A 15101-nucleotide genomic window follows, 5' to 3' on the forward strand; every position below is an offset into this window, starting at 1 on the left:
CATATGGTCTAATCGGCGTAAACGATTCACTGAATTTGTATGTGGTTCTGAAACTGTTAGAATGAACGAGTCGGACCAAATTTGTTCCCGCCCCTTGCAGAGACTTTTAACATGTGTCAGTGGCTGTCCTTACTAGTGAAGATTTGTGAAAGAACAAATTCACTGATTTTCACAGAGTAAAAAATAGAGGACACATTCATCTGCTCAAAATGTTTATTATCTATTATAAAATATGTTTTATATTCAAAATGCAGAAGAGGGAAATTTGAGAGAATTCTAAAGAAAATTGACAAAAAAGTACCATATAATTACTATGTTTTTTGGAGATGGTACCATATGGACATGTAGCTTATTACTAAGGCAATTCCATTGTAGGCCAACTCTCTGAAGAGCCTTGGAGTAACAGGATGCCATGGTCCAATATCATTCAATATTATGGTACCATATCAAACACTGTATCATTTAACTTGTCAGTAGATCTTTTAAGGATACCCTTATATAAAACAGTATAGGACTGACTAAGACACCATGTTTTTGCATCTGTTAATGAAAATATTAATGAAATATTCGTTACTCCTCAGAAAGTAGGCCAAAGATTTCTCTTTAATTCTATTCTATTTCATTAGCATTTTTTTTTGTGACAAAAACAAAACATAGCCTATATGCAGTTGCCAAGACATCTTGGTTTCTTTCTGCTGAGAAATTTTAAACACTAAATAATAAACAGATGTCACAATTCACATAAGCAGACAAGCGAGCACAGGTTGAAAAGATCAAAAGTGTATCAAATGCTCAAATGCTTTCACACTTTCCTCTGAACATTGCATCACTTACTTAATACTTACACAAGTGGTGTATATTCTGAACATATATCTGAACAGACATCAGTGTGAATGATTAAAAATGTTTTCTCTAAAGGTACACTATATGCAACTTTAAAAACAATTAAAAACAAAAATTAGTCCATAGATCATCAATCCTTCTTCCAAAACGTGTTTCTGTCTCCCCCTTATATGTTAAGCAGCCTATTATAATGCTGCGTCCCAGACGAGGCTGGACGTGGGAATATCCCAAATCAAATGTCCCACTTCAGACCTCAGTGAATTCCAGGCAACCAGACGTCACGTTCACATGTTGACCACATGATGTCGCCACCATTCAACAGAGCATGTTTTGTGTTAATTATGGCAAAACAGAACTAAAAACAACACAAAATCGCTTTGAAAACAGCTGACGAAAAGCCCAAAATAAGGTATTAATCATAGACGGTATTTTTACATAAACTTAAAGTCTAATGTTAAAGTTAGTTTCTTATGTTTATGCTCACTGAAAGCAGGACTTGCCGACATCTTGGAAGTGATGTCAAATGACGTTTCACTGAGGTCGGGCCTGAACGATGGACCTCGAGTTCACAGGCTTTGAGAGGCTTTATTTCCAATAATGAGATGGGGAAAATCCTAATTCTGAGCTGTCTGGAACGCATAAGTGTTTATATTTTAGACCCGAAGGGATGGTTTTCACAGGAGATTGCATACATACGTCTCGTCATATCCATAAATAGAGAAAAGTTGCTCCGGCTACTTTGCTGCATAGTGTGGGAGTGGCAGAGGTTGTTACAATGAGCCAGAAAGGTTGACATGGCGCAGATAAATCTCAAACCGGGGAATCACCCGTTTAAAGCATAGACAGTATATAAACTGGACACAGCGACCCCATTGGATTCAACGGAGACAAGCGAAGTCAATTAGAAGCTCTCACTTCCTGGGGGTCGAGCGTACTGCGCAGACTCAAACTGAGCTTGACGACGTAGATGTGACGTGAGCAACCCGTCTGTCTTCTAGTAGCTGTGCCAAGAGAAATCTGAATCATTCCCTTCCGAAACTTGCAGAGACGGAGAGTGTGAGTAGGAGCTGTCCATGAGCTAGGAGCAGGAGAAACTTTTGCTATGTATTCTGATTAATTATTTAGTCATTTTGCCTCCCCGTCCCCCCGATTGCCCGCGAGCTTCTCCTCCTGTCCGTACGGTAATTCTCTACTGTGCGACAGAGAGTCGCGTGGTTATGACGCAATCGTTAGCCTATTTTTACAAAAAACGGCTTCTACGGGGCCATAACGTAAGCAACAAGGTAATGGAACCTTTTATACATTTTCGTGTTTCTTTAGAAATAAATAATGGACAAATTGAGTCTTTAAACGCCTCAGATGTAAAGTTATTTGCTGTCAAAGTGACGGATGCTAACAGCAGGTGGGGGTCCGCTAGCCAATGGCGGCGCACAGGGAAACTTCAAAATAATATAAAACCCTGCCCCCCTGGTTTAAAGGGGGGGTGAAATGCTATTTCATGCATACTGAGTTTTTTACACTGTTAAAGAGTTGGATTCCCATGCTAAACATGGACAACATTTCTAAAATTAAGTTGTACGTTTGATGGAGTATTTCTGTGCAAAAAAATACTCCTTCCGGTTTGTCACAAGTTTCGGAAAGTTTTTTTCGAGTATGGGCCTGTGTGACGTCAGATGGGGCGGAATTTCCTTATACGGGTCCTAAGGGCACTTCTCCCGGAAGGGCGCGCGCGCACCCGTAGACCAGAGCGAGAGAGCGAAAGCAGTACGCCCATCAAAGCGCTGTGCTCGCTGCAGTCACAGGACTTTGTTTGTTCCCTGCATTTCGACGATGATTGTTTTATAAACAAGGCCCAGTTCGACGCCGGATTTAGCAGTCCCAACGATAAAGATATCGGCGCGTAAGCACCGCCCACACGGCACGCCTCCAGCCGCTCGTTTTTTTTCCGGAAAGACTCGGTACAGTCTATCTTTCTTTTATAAATATAATAAAACTAAAGACTTTTTGGAGATATGAAGGATACAATATTACTCTATAGGTACTCAAGATTAACATGAGATTGACTGAAAATGAGTGTTTCACCCCCCCCTGAAAAAAAAATTCTGAACAGAGGTGAGTCTGCTGGCAATAAGAGAACGCGACAGAGCTCGTAATAAAAACAGAATCAACATTGGCTTGGCTTTTCGGACATGGTGAGAACTGAGGGATTTTAAATGTTCTAAAACCGACATGGAGATAATGGTGTTTTTATTACTGGACAGGTAATGTATTTTAGTGAACAGATAAATTCTCTCTAACAGTGTTCATTGTAAAGCGTTATCTTTTGTGAAGTCACACAGAGCCGAAGCACAACCAAAACAATGTTCTTCCACAAATGCATGCTTTTTTTTTAACCGTTAGATAAAGAAAAATAACATAGTGTACCTTTAATGATCCTAAAGAATATTAATTAATAACTGATGACAGGGCACCAAATGTAGAGGACAGGGTCTTGTCCTGACCCTACTTCAGAACATTAACAATAACATAACCATTTTATACTTTCATTACCTTTGTATCAACATCTTCGTTGTTGTTTAAGTCATTTTCCCACCTATAGGCACTAACTGATCGTCTTTTGTTCATTTTCAATCGCCATTAACTTTTTCACATCCAGTATATTCTGAGACTAAAGACCAATTACATAAAATTTTGAGGAATATAAAGAACTACGTCTGATCCATAATGAAGCACCTAAACAAGTTGATTTGAAGATTTTGTGTGGTAGATAATCCCCTTTAAACTAATCAGAGAGCAGCTTAATTGTTTTTCTAATTAAGGAGAGAAAATATATCCCTACATCATCCACGTAAAGATGATCGTTTAATTTAGTTAAGCTGGTCTGAGATCAGGAGAAAGGCACATTCTCTACCAATGCTGAATAGCAAAGTGCATTAATTAAGGAAGTCAGTGGCATCTTGTTCTTTCGGCTTGGCGCAGTATTTGCGGTTGTACACTAGACGTGATCCTCCCATCGGAGTTTGGCCGCTCTGAGACGCCATTTTGTTGGTTCCCATCTGCAGAGACACTGTGGTCGAGTCCACCGGTTCTAGATTCACGTTCTTTTCCGTCACTTGTCTTCCTGTGCCAAGAGCGAACATTCCAGCCTACAACAGGACAAAGGTGTAGTTAATAATATATTAAATATATGTGACACAAAACCAGTCACATGGGTAAATTTTTTTAAATTGAGATTTATACATCAATAAAAGCTTATTTATTCAGCTTTCAGATGATGTATGGTTTGTTAAGATAGAACAATATTTGGCTGAGATAAAATCGTGAATCTGAGGTTGCAAAAAAATCTAAACGTTGAGAAAATCGCCTTTAAAGTTGTCAATTTATGTTGGCGATTGTGCTGCATTCACTCACAAAAATAAATGTTTTATATATTTATGGTAGGAAATTTACAAAATATCTTCATGGAACATGATCTTTACTTAATATCCTAATGATTTTTGGCATAAAAGAAAAATCTATCATTTTGACCCCATACAATGTATTATTGGCTATTGCCACAGTTATACCCGTGCGACTTGTGACTGGTTTTGTGATCCAGGGTCACATATTGCAATTGCAATATTCAAGACATAGAATTTTACTATAGCCAATGTTGCTTTCTGAATTCCTCCGCATTTTTCAAGAGGTGAATTAATAGTGTGATTAAAGTATTTTACCGCCATCAGCAATAAAGCCACACATGTATTTCATTTTGCTGATATGAGTGTTGGCACTCATAATATCAAAGGAGGACATGAACGGAGTGGTCATCTCATAATTGCAGTGATTTTGGCATTAATGCAGCATGTGCCCTCACCATACTGGCGCATTTGTTTGTGCCCATTTGGAGGTTTATAGTGGATTGATCCACTGGTTTCTCCATGCCCATATTGGGATCATAGAGATGACGTCTGGTTCCATAGGAGGTCATGCCCTTTTGGCTGGCAAATTTATTGGAGCCCATCTGTGAATCAGATGAGAAATGGTATATTTAGTACTGTTCTGAAGTTTGGGGTCCGTAAGATGTTTATACTTTTATATTGCAAAGATCCGTTAAATAAATCAAAAGAGACAGAAAAGACATTAATAAAGTTATTCTATTTCAAATAAATGATTTTTTAAAACTTTCAAATCATCAAATTTCCTGAAAAAAATGTATCATGGATTCCACAAAAATATTTTATATATGTTATAGAAATGTTTTTTGATTAGCATATTAAAATGATTTCTGAAGGATCTTGTGACACTGCTGAAGATTTGCCATCACAATATATATATATATTGAAATAGAAAACAGCTATTTAAAATTTCACAATATTACCATATTTCACCAAATGATTCCAGACATTTTACAGTACTAACTACTACAATTTACTTTGCAACTACATGTTGACTAACTTTCATTAATTTGCAACTACATGTCGACTAACTCTAGTAGACTGTTAGGTAAGGGTTAGGTGTTAGGGTCCAGGTAAGTAGAATAAGTTGACATGTAGTTGCAAAGTTACTTTTAGTTAGAATGTCTAAAGTGGACTACTGAAATAAAGTGTTACCTATTTGTTTATTGTATTATTATTATTTATATCAAATGCAACTGTAATTCAAATAGTTAATTTACATACTCTTGATATTTGTCTAGTTTAGACTAATTTCCATTTCTGTGTAATTGCATGTTACGTTTACGTTACGTCTTTTTCCAAGTATTTGTCATGTGACCTGTTGGCTGATAATGCTTTCCCCTCCTTTCATCTTGTCAGGATTGAATTTCCTTTGCTTTTTTGCAGCATACTTCACACCGATGTCACTTTTTGTGTAGAAGCCTTTAGTCTTGGCCTGGGAGAAAAGAGAACATGGAAAAAGACAGAAAGGCAGAAAGAGTATTACATATTTTTTATCGTATTTACAGGTAATTTAAGCTGGATAATTTAAGGATGTCACGGTCAGGAAATATTCACATCAGTAGGCCTATTTAAACTTGTTATCGCTTTTGAATGCGCACTCACTTTTTACTTTCGTGATCACGCGTACTCTGTGTATAGGGACATTTTACAAGATAAGATACTTGTCAATGATCCTCAGGATCTGTTGTGTTCACGGCATGTCGTAATTAATGAGAGGCTCACGTCTAATGTACGACCGCAAATACTGCGCCATACCATTGACTTACTTTATACACTTTGGTATTCAGCATTGGTAGACAATGTGCCTTTCTCCCGATCTCAGACCGGCTTAACTAAATTTAGAGCTATGTCTAAGGGCTGTGTCCAAAATCAACCCTATACCCCTACACCCCTATACTCTTAAATTGGTTCTGTACCCTACAACAGTACCAATACCCCAGTATACACCCCTATACCCTAGCCTGACGTCGTCATACTCAGATTCTAGTCAGAATGTGAGTCTGATACTGCTCCATTGAGCTTTGATTATGGGGCGTGTTTCAACCGAACCAGGAAGGAAAATGCCTCTGCACTCAATTGGATAGACCTACAACCAATCAGAGCAACGGAGTAAGTGACGTTTTCATTCGGTTTCCGATCGACAAATGCCTTGATCGCTGTTCTCTGTTCCTCTTTTAAAATGAATGCGCTGTCGATATCTTCTATAACAGACGCGATGGCGGAATCTACACATGATGTTTCATAAACAAAGTTCGGGAGGAGCACGTTCAAATAATCAATCCAATCAACTTGTCATCAAACAATTACCGTCTACGGTCTACACTATATCAGCATGAGAGGAAGCATATATTCACTATGTCAACTCACCTAACATTACTTGACAGTTTTCAGCATCCCTTCACTCACTCTCGGCCTGTTCTTCCACAGCCAGGAATACGAGGGGAGTACTTTGGGTTCGGGCCGAATACCGAGCCCAACAGCACGCCAAATATGCATTTATTCTATCTGGCTTATTTGTAAGTGTGAACTCGTGAAATAACAATTCTCCAGCGGCAGTCATCTTTGTTGTAAACGAATTCAACCCAAGCGCTCGTTGGTGACGTGGATGATTATGTTACGGTGCTCATCTGTCCATCATCGTATAAAGCCCGCCCTGACAATTTGATTGGTCCGAACAATTTTTGTTCGGGCATAATAGCTCCTCAACGGAGCGAGTCCAGACCGAACTTCCCGACCTAAAAATGTTGTGGGCGGGGCTAAGTTTGGCTGGCATCCAGGCTACCTATACCCTACAAATTGGGCACTGTTTGAGGGGACGGCCAATTGTTGTGGTGACCGAAACCATTGTAGACGTTATGAGGTGCAAGTGTTTTATTAGTTTTTCTCACCACTCCAGCCAAAGTGATGAGGGTGCCCTGGACCTGGGTGTGGTTCATGTCCTCAAAAAGGTCGTTGGCCTCAAACATGTCATATGGTTTCAGGCCGTATTCACCAATGGCTCGCACAAAGTGAGTAATATTCTCCAACTAAGAGAGATTGAGGGATAGATAAAAATGATTGAAATAAAAGCAAGTTAGGGATGGATTCATCTCTGGGTAAAGTCCAAATTTCTCCCAAATCTTCTTGTCTCATAGAAACTACTATGCCATGTCTGGAAATATAGTATTTGTAGGTCAGCTCTACTATAAACAGACTAGAGTTAATGAGGTAAAACAGTCCATTCCTTAGATGAGTTTGACTCGTTGAGTTGCGTTCCTTGTTAATGCAGACTACTCTTAATTGCAAGTTATTACATATCTACTGTAACTATTTGCACTGTAAATCAATAACCACTTTGAAGTACGAAAGAGAAAGCCAGACTGTAGCAGAGAGTAAATCACTTCTGTACACCCATACAGTGTCTACATTCTCTGCATTTCTCTGAGTTAAACAGAACATAACGCATTCTTAAAATGGCCCAAATTTGGCAAGTGGTTTCCATTTCATAACATGAAAGCCAAGAAGTCACCCTTAAACATGGCATGCACACAAATATGACTAGGAGCAATGCAAGAGATGCCTCAAGATTCAAACATTGCAGATATACACACTACCTTGTGCCAGTTCAGGTCTGAATGATTGACCTTCGGAACGGATCCAGGCTGCAGTTTGTTGATCAGCCTAGTGGATGAACACCATATAAGAGCAATTATGCCAAGCTCAAAAATGTTATGAGTATAAGTAATTTTGTCTGTGTGTGACCCTTGCATTTTTACCTTTGACTGAATATATCCACTTCAGTTTGGGCTTTTGTTGTTTCTGTTTAATCCATCTCAATTATTATTTATAATTATGTGTTGTTGTTGTTGTTGTTGTTTTGTGATAATTAACCTCTTTTTGTGACATGTTTAATCTTTTCTGCTTTCCTGGCAAAGGAATTTTTCTCAATCCCCCAGTTTCACAGCCGAGTCCCAGACTAAAATGCATGTTTGAGCCTAAAATATCGTAAAAATATGTCAGTGCCATTGTTTTGTCTCAAGATACAAACCAGCAATGTTTTCTTCAAACGCATGTTTATAAAAGCTTCTTAAATGTCCTAATTGAACTAAGGCCTAATCCTGGCTTAATCTAAACCCTGTCTGTGAAACCAGGCCACTGATTTTTCATAACTCCTTAAAATAAAGCTTAACAACTATCTTTGACTGCTGAAACTCACTCGCACAGGATCACACCGTCCTTCAGTCCCTGCATGAAGTCTTTGGGAAGCGTTCGACCTGTGACCTCATGGATCCACGTCCTCAGAGCCTCCTCCGTCTGAGGGTCGTACTTCTGTGCCAGCTGCCATTTCAAGCGATGAAAAGGTAAAATAAGTTACTTTAACCATTTTATTTGTTGCTAACCTAATGCTTTTCTAACATTATGTATGCAAGCTATTTGCGGGGAAAAAAAAACTTCTTTATGCATTATTAGACAAAGGTAACAGTTTTGCCCTTCAGAATTTTGCCCATATACTTTACCCTAATAATAATAACAGCAACAACAATAATGTAGATATTATTGTCCATGACATCAGTAAATAGATGTTGTCACTGAACCATATATGAATCATCTTCTAATGACACATTTTTCCCATTAGGTATTCTGACATTAGATATTCTTCAATAACAAAAACATACATATTTGGGAGATGTTGCTGTTATGCAACTCTGTACCAAATTAATTAATAGATAAACGTCTAATTAAATTCATGCCTCTTTTGTGAATCAATACATTTGGCCTGGAAATTCCCTTTATGACTCTGAAGTATAAATGATATTGATTCATTCAATCAATGTTGTTCTTAAAAGCTTTACTATTATTAATATTACACTTGCTCTTTCCAATAGAATACTGGATTTCTTCTGAACACATGAAATATAATTTTATTTGGGTTACTCATGCATACATACAATTGTATTGTTTTAAATGCATTCAAATAAATAAACTATGTTGGGCAAAGTTGATGAACAAACAATGTCTAATTTAACACAGTGAAAACATACATATGTAGAAGACATTTTTTGAATATGCGTGAAAACTGCATAATATTGGCTTCAGCTTATTAATTCTAACTTTTTGTTTTTCAGAATAGTGAGAAATAGGAAACCACCATATCATCAAGATCATCAATTTAAAGCAGGAAGAACATTGTATGCTGGCAGGGCACATACCTTATTCCTGACATCAGCAGAGAGTCCGAATGTGGGTCCTTTGCTGAACTGGGTGCTCATGGTCTCTGCTGTAGAGTTGAGTCCTGTGATGCAGGAGTTCGGCTCTGACCCCCTCCATCTTTTAAATGCCCCTCTGTCCTTGTGTGTCATACTGTACACGTCTGCTGCTCATTGGCTGAGGCCTCATGACTGGCTGACCAATCATGAGCGTGAATGTACTGCTGGCAGGGGTCAGATGAGCTCTAAAGGAATAGTATAACAAAAATGTGAATTATTGTCTCTCCCTTATGTCGGTCCAAACTAGTGTCCAGGTTTTAGAAGTGTTCTTCGCTGCATTTGGTTTAATTCAAAAGAGCATGTTAAGTATGTTTGTATTTTCTGTCCAAATTTCACTATTTTTAAGACGAAACCTACACTTTTTTTTAAGTAATAATAACAAATTAAGCAAGAAGGGCAGGGAGATGATGCTGGATATGGAGAGAGAGAGAGAGAAGCAAAGGAGACGGATGGAATTTGAGCGCTTTATTTGGTCATGATGGTCCTACAGATGTCATGTGTTTGTAGACATTTATAACAGAAAGAATTCAAAGTGAATCTCAACCAGGGGCGAGACCAGAAATGTTCAAACCAGTGGGCCTTCATAAAACATAGTGGGCAAAAAAAATTGCATGCCAAATTATCAGGGGAAAAACGCAACCGTTTCAAGTTCAAAATTAAAAAACAGCAAATAAGAAATAACCTACATGAATGAATGAATTTATATATGGTCAGACACTTGCACGTGTCACTATATAAACATTTTACCAAAATCAAGGTAAAATTGAGTTATGAGGATTTTGACCAGCGAATTTCGGAGGATGAGATGCATGCTTTGTCCGTCATTAACATTCAGGTTATGAAGTTTACTGTAACTATGCGGGCATCAGGGTTTTTTCCCCGGACATTTGGCCAAAATGAAGTGCTACACACAGGCTACTTCAGACTTTGACTCGATGACAAGACACTCTTCTCCGCTCCTCAAATACATAAAACATTAGTTTTTATATATAGTGTTTCTTGAGTAAACGCTGTACTTATGCAAATAAAAAAAACAGCTCTTTATTTACCCTAATATTGTAAACAAGAAGAAATCTCGCTCCAAATTACGTGCAGTGGGTGAGTTATGAGGTTTGACTGACAGTCTGAAGATCCAATGGAGTTGCGAGTTTTAGTCACAAGCGCTTTTCATTGGTTAAATATTTCAAAACGCACCGAGAGACGTAAAGGGTGACCAATAGTAATAATGAAATAAATAAAATCGACGAAATTTTGAGATATGAGGTTTCTGCAGGACAGCGACTATATTAATTAATGTTTAGAAAATTTTAACTATAACTACACACTATGTTTGCACTTACCTTTGCTTGTCCTTCTGCAATATTACTCTGAGAAGAAGGGGCTTCTGGTTAAACACTGGGATGATCTCATCATAATCAATTTCATTGCTTGGTTTCTTGCAGCAGCAGTACATATCCAATATATCCAAATTAGGCTTTTAATGTATCAACTGATTGATATTTGCTTTTGCTAGACAATTTTCTAATTCATCTCCACATTTCACAAACGCACAAATCTTACCATTACATCCTGGGCGGGACAGAAACTGACGAATCAAACATACAGATAGATGAATAGAGCAGGTAAAATGCCTAAGATTAGAAATACTAGTATTCGGACCACATAAGATGCCTTAGAATAATAACTGCTCTGATAGTTCCCTTTAGTTCAAATGGACATAATTTCATTTGGTTTCACAATTAGTACAAATGTGCATGTACATTTTTATTTTAAACAAGTGAGTTGGAAAGTGTTACCATTTGTCCCCTGTAACAACCATACATTTCCACTAGATGGCAGCGTGACCATAAACCTATGACATAGGCTACTCAACGATGTTGACAACATGGTCCACGTGCTTTTCAGAGGGAATTTGAGGAGATTATGTACTCAAACAGACTTTTTTTTTTTTTTCTATTAATGAAAACTCTAAACATCTTGGCTACCCCGTCATTAGCTCTTCAGAAGTGGACAGTAACAAAGTTCATTTACTTGAGGACTGTAGCCTACTTATACTTATTCAGTAGCTATCTAGGCTACTTGATTATATTTTTTTCTGGAAACCTTTTACTTCAACTTCACTACATTCGAAAGACAAATATCGTACTTTTTAGTCCACTATACATTTCTGTCAAGGTCCTTGAGTAGAAAGTAGTAACGTCAGTCAGTGGATGATTTTGGTTGGAAATGAAAGTCGGGTTGATGACGTCAGTATAGGCTACACGACTGATGTTGGTTTCTGACGTCAACTCGATTTTCATTTTCATTTTCAAACACAATAGAACGTCTCTCCGACGTTGGAGATTAATGTCATTCTGACGTTGGATTCTGATCAACCTGATTATCATTTTCAACGTTGGTTTTGGTCTTCTAAATGCGAATTTTGTTATTTAGCACACTAGCTTATAGATAACAGTAAGGCTAACATATTCATACTAAAAGCCAAAAAAACTTTAAATAGGGCACTATTTGACGGAACAGCCATTTGGGTGTCTGAAACCATTGTGGACGTTATTGAGTGCACTTATTCAATCTCACATTCAATCCCACTACTGGAACTGTGTTCTAGAAATAAATGTGATATTGATATGAGGGTAGGTACGCAGGCATAGATTCAGAGGCATAAGATACTGTAAGTATCACATACAACAATGCAACAATAATAAAACAATGCATTGGCATTTACTTTTAATTTTTGATACTTATAAGTACTTTTAAAAACGAGTACTTATGTACTTTTACTTAAGTAAAAAATCGGTCTTTACAACTTGTAATGGAGTAATATTTGACCAGTAGTATCTGTACTTTTACTCAAGTAAGGAAGTTGTGTACTTTGTCCATCTCTTAGTTGCTCTATGCCATTATGTTATTAACACTGCAATTGTGCTGTTCACCAAAAGGAGGCGCCCTTTGCTGTCCCGCAAAACCCAAGTTGCAGCAGGGCCACATATAATGGCATCCCATAATATTAAACAGAAGCACAAGCTGTTTGGAATTATAATTGTTCTTGAAAAATAATGAAAAGGCATTCCTTTTTTTAAACATTAAATTGTCACGTTATTTCTGAAATGATAATTGAACTAAAACATGCAATGTCAGTGAGATCAGTCGATAAAAATGCTGCATACTACCATTTGTAAAGTCATATCCGTGCCATGCATACATCACAGTTATTTAGCATGAGCAGTATTTTCCAGATCTTCCAAGTAAGCGATTAATAATTTATGCTGGATGAGTCGAACAGTTTCACACCGCTCACAACTGTGCTCTCGGGCAAACATGCACTTACTGGTCAAATAAACGTGCAGTACAGTTCATTTCTTCAGATGTCAACTGTTTAAATCACTATGGGTTTCTTGCCTATATTCTGTTAGGGGTTAACAGTTTAGGACCCAAGGACCAGATGTTTGAAAGAAGACCCGGAGACAGAATTATCAAAAAATTGAAGAAAGTTTTGCTGAAGATAGTTTGCAGTTTCATCAGCAGAAGTCAGCTTCAAGACTCACACAGGAGTTCGTAGGCCGCCCCGCTTACAGTTACAAAGATCACAGCAGTTATACCATTTCCAAGGTCTAAGCCATGTCATTGCTTACAGGTTGAATGATTCTCATTGGCTAAGAAATTGATAAACATAGTAATTTTCCACCCATACACAGATAGACTGAAGCATATCTCCATAGATTATGCAGCTGAAACTCGGACCCTGAGGCACGTCGTGACCTTCCAGTTCTCAGATTTGGGTTGCTGGGTGCATGTCTCGAACAACAACTCAGTCAATCTCCAACAATGCTAGTGGTTTCTTAACCTGTAAGCAAGAAGACTACACACACACCGACACACAGCTTTTCCAAGGTTGGATTTGGCCAGGCTCTAACTATAAACAGGAGTCTCGTCTCAAAACATCAAGATAATGCGTTCTTTCTCAAGAAGGGCTACATTTTAGTCTAAGTAAGGCTTTAACAAAGAAATGGTCCCTTAAACTATTGGCTTCTATGTGTTTTAACATGTTGAAGACCTTTCTCAAACACAAAACATTTCTCTATTTCATTTCTTGAAGCCGGGCTAAATGAGCAAGCACTGTTATTGCATTCAGATATCAAATACTGACATTAAAGAATACATGAAAAGAACATTTCAGTGATCACACTGGTAACTTCTATAAATCTCCAGAGAAGTCATTCAACTCATGTGATATTTAGAAGGAAAGATATTGATTAATACCTTGATTATAATCACTCATTACACATTGAAGCAGCAGTGGATTCCAATCCACCCCCTTCAATTCCATCCTGTAACATATGGTTATTATCAGCATAAGACAGGGTAAAATATAAAGTAATCCTGCTGTGGCTTTAAAACAAGTTTGGAACAATGAAAGATTGTTGACATTAAACTTTAACAGGTTCTTTCAGACAAGAAAAGCTGTTTGACTAATTCTCTGAAACTTTATTGAAACCAAAAACAAATTTTAACAATAGACAAAGCTAATGGCACGAGTCATCAGGAATCTAAAGTCACCCATCCAGAAATTCTGCCTAATTTGGACTACATAACCTTGACTGCTACGTGGGGAAAGAGGCATAGTTTCCAGGCCATTCTTCTTCTCTGCAGAGGCCAAGGGTCACTGATGATTAGGCTTACAATACAGGGTGTTTTTACACTTCAGTCCTCTTAGAACCAAACATGACCTGAGTGACAGAGAAGCCAGCTGCGATTCACACAGTGTCTGGCCTTCAACATCTTCTGGTTCAGTTTAGTTGTGAATAATATTACACTACCATTCAAAAGTTTGGGGTTGGTAAGGTTTTCTTAAATGTTTTTGAACAAAGTCTCTAATGCTCCAAGACTGCAGTTATTTAAGTAAACAGTAAAACCAGTAACAATGTGAAATCATTTTACAATTTAATATAACGCTTTTCTATTTTAATATATAGTCAAATGTAATTTATTCCTGTGATCAAAGCTACATTTTCAGCATCATTACTCCAGTCTTCAGTGTCACATGATCCGTCAGAAATCATTCTAATACGATGATTTGCTGCTTATCAATCTTGAAAACAGTTGTGCTGCTTCATATTTCTGTGGAAACCATGATATATAAAAATGTCTTTGATAAATAGAAAGCTCAAAAGAGCATTGAAATCTTTTGTAACATTATAAATGTCGTTACTGTCACTTTTGAGTAATTGAATGCATGCTTACAGATTAAACTGATTGATTTCTTTAAAAAAAATGGTAGGCCCTGTATAATATTTGATAAATATTATTGTTATAAAGGTTAAAAAAAAACATTCATGAAAAAATAGTGAAAAAGTTTCTATTTTGCATTTTTTTACATTGAAAGAAACCCCCTTTTCCTTTACAAGTTAATATTGATGCATCAATAACCGTTATAACAGTTTGAGAAGTGAGAAGTATAAATATGTACATGATTTTCTATTTTATTTTATAGTCTTGGGCTTTCTTTGGTTTACTTTTTTTTTTTTTAAATGCTAAAACTCTACATTTGGACCATATACTGTGTGTTGTCATC

General features: G+C 37.4%; 1 protein-coding gene across 2 annotated transcripts; it reads right to left on the reverse strand.

Annotated features, from left to right (window-relative positions):
- Positions 1 to 209: 209 nt before the first annotated feature.
- On the reverse strand, positions 210 to 9692 carry cnn1a (calponin 1, basic, smooth muscle, a). Of its 2 annotated transcripts, XM_084396677.1 has the most exons (7): positions 9473 to 9692; positions 8479 to 8600; positions 7877 to 7943; positions 7172 to 7309; positions 5599 to 5715; positions 4700 to 4846; positions 210 to 3989 (listed from the first exon to the last, which is right to left on the reverse strand). In XM_084396677.1, exons 1-7 carry the CDS (start codon positions 9620 to 9622, stop codon positions 3777 to 3779), a joined length of 954 nt encoding a protein of 317 aa, XP_084252803.1. In that variant the 5' UTR covers positions 9623 to 9692; the 3' UTR covers positions 210 to 3776. The 2 variants fall into 2 exon arrangements, with proteins under 2 accessions (XP_084252803.1, XP_084252804.1); XM_084396678.1 differs by lacking the exon at positions 4700 to 4846.
- Between the last annotated feature and the right edge of the window lie 5409 nt (positions 9693 to 15101).

Source organism: Rutilus rutilus (assembly GCF_951802725.1).
Source record: "Rutilus rutilus genome assembly, chromosome: 2".
NCBI classification, from domain to species: domain Eukaryota; kingdom Metazoa; phylum Chordata; class Actinopteri; order Cypriniformes; family Leuciscidae; genus Rutilus; species Rutilus rutilus.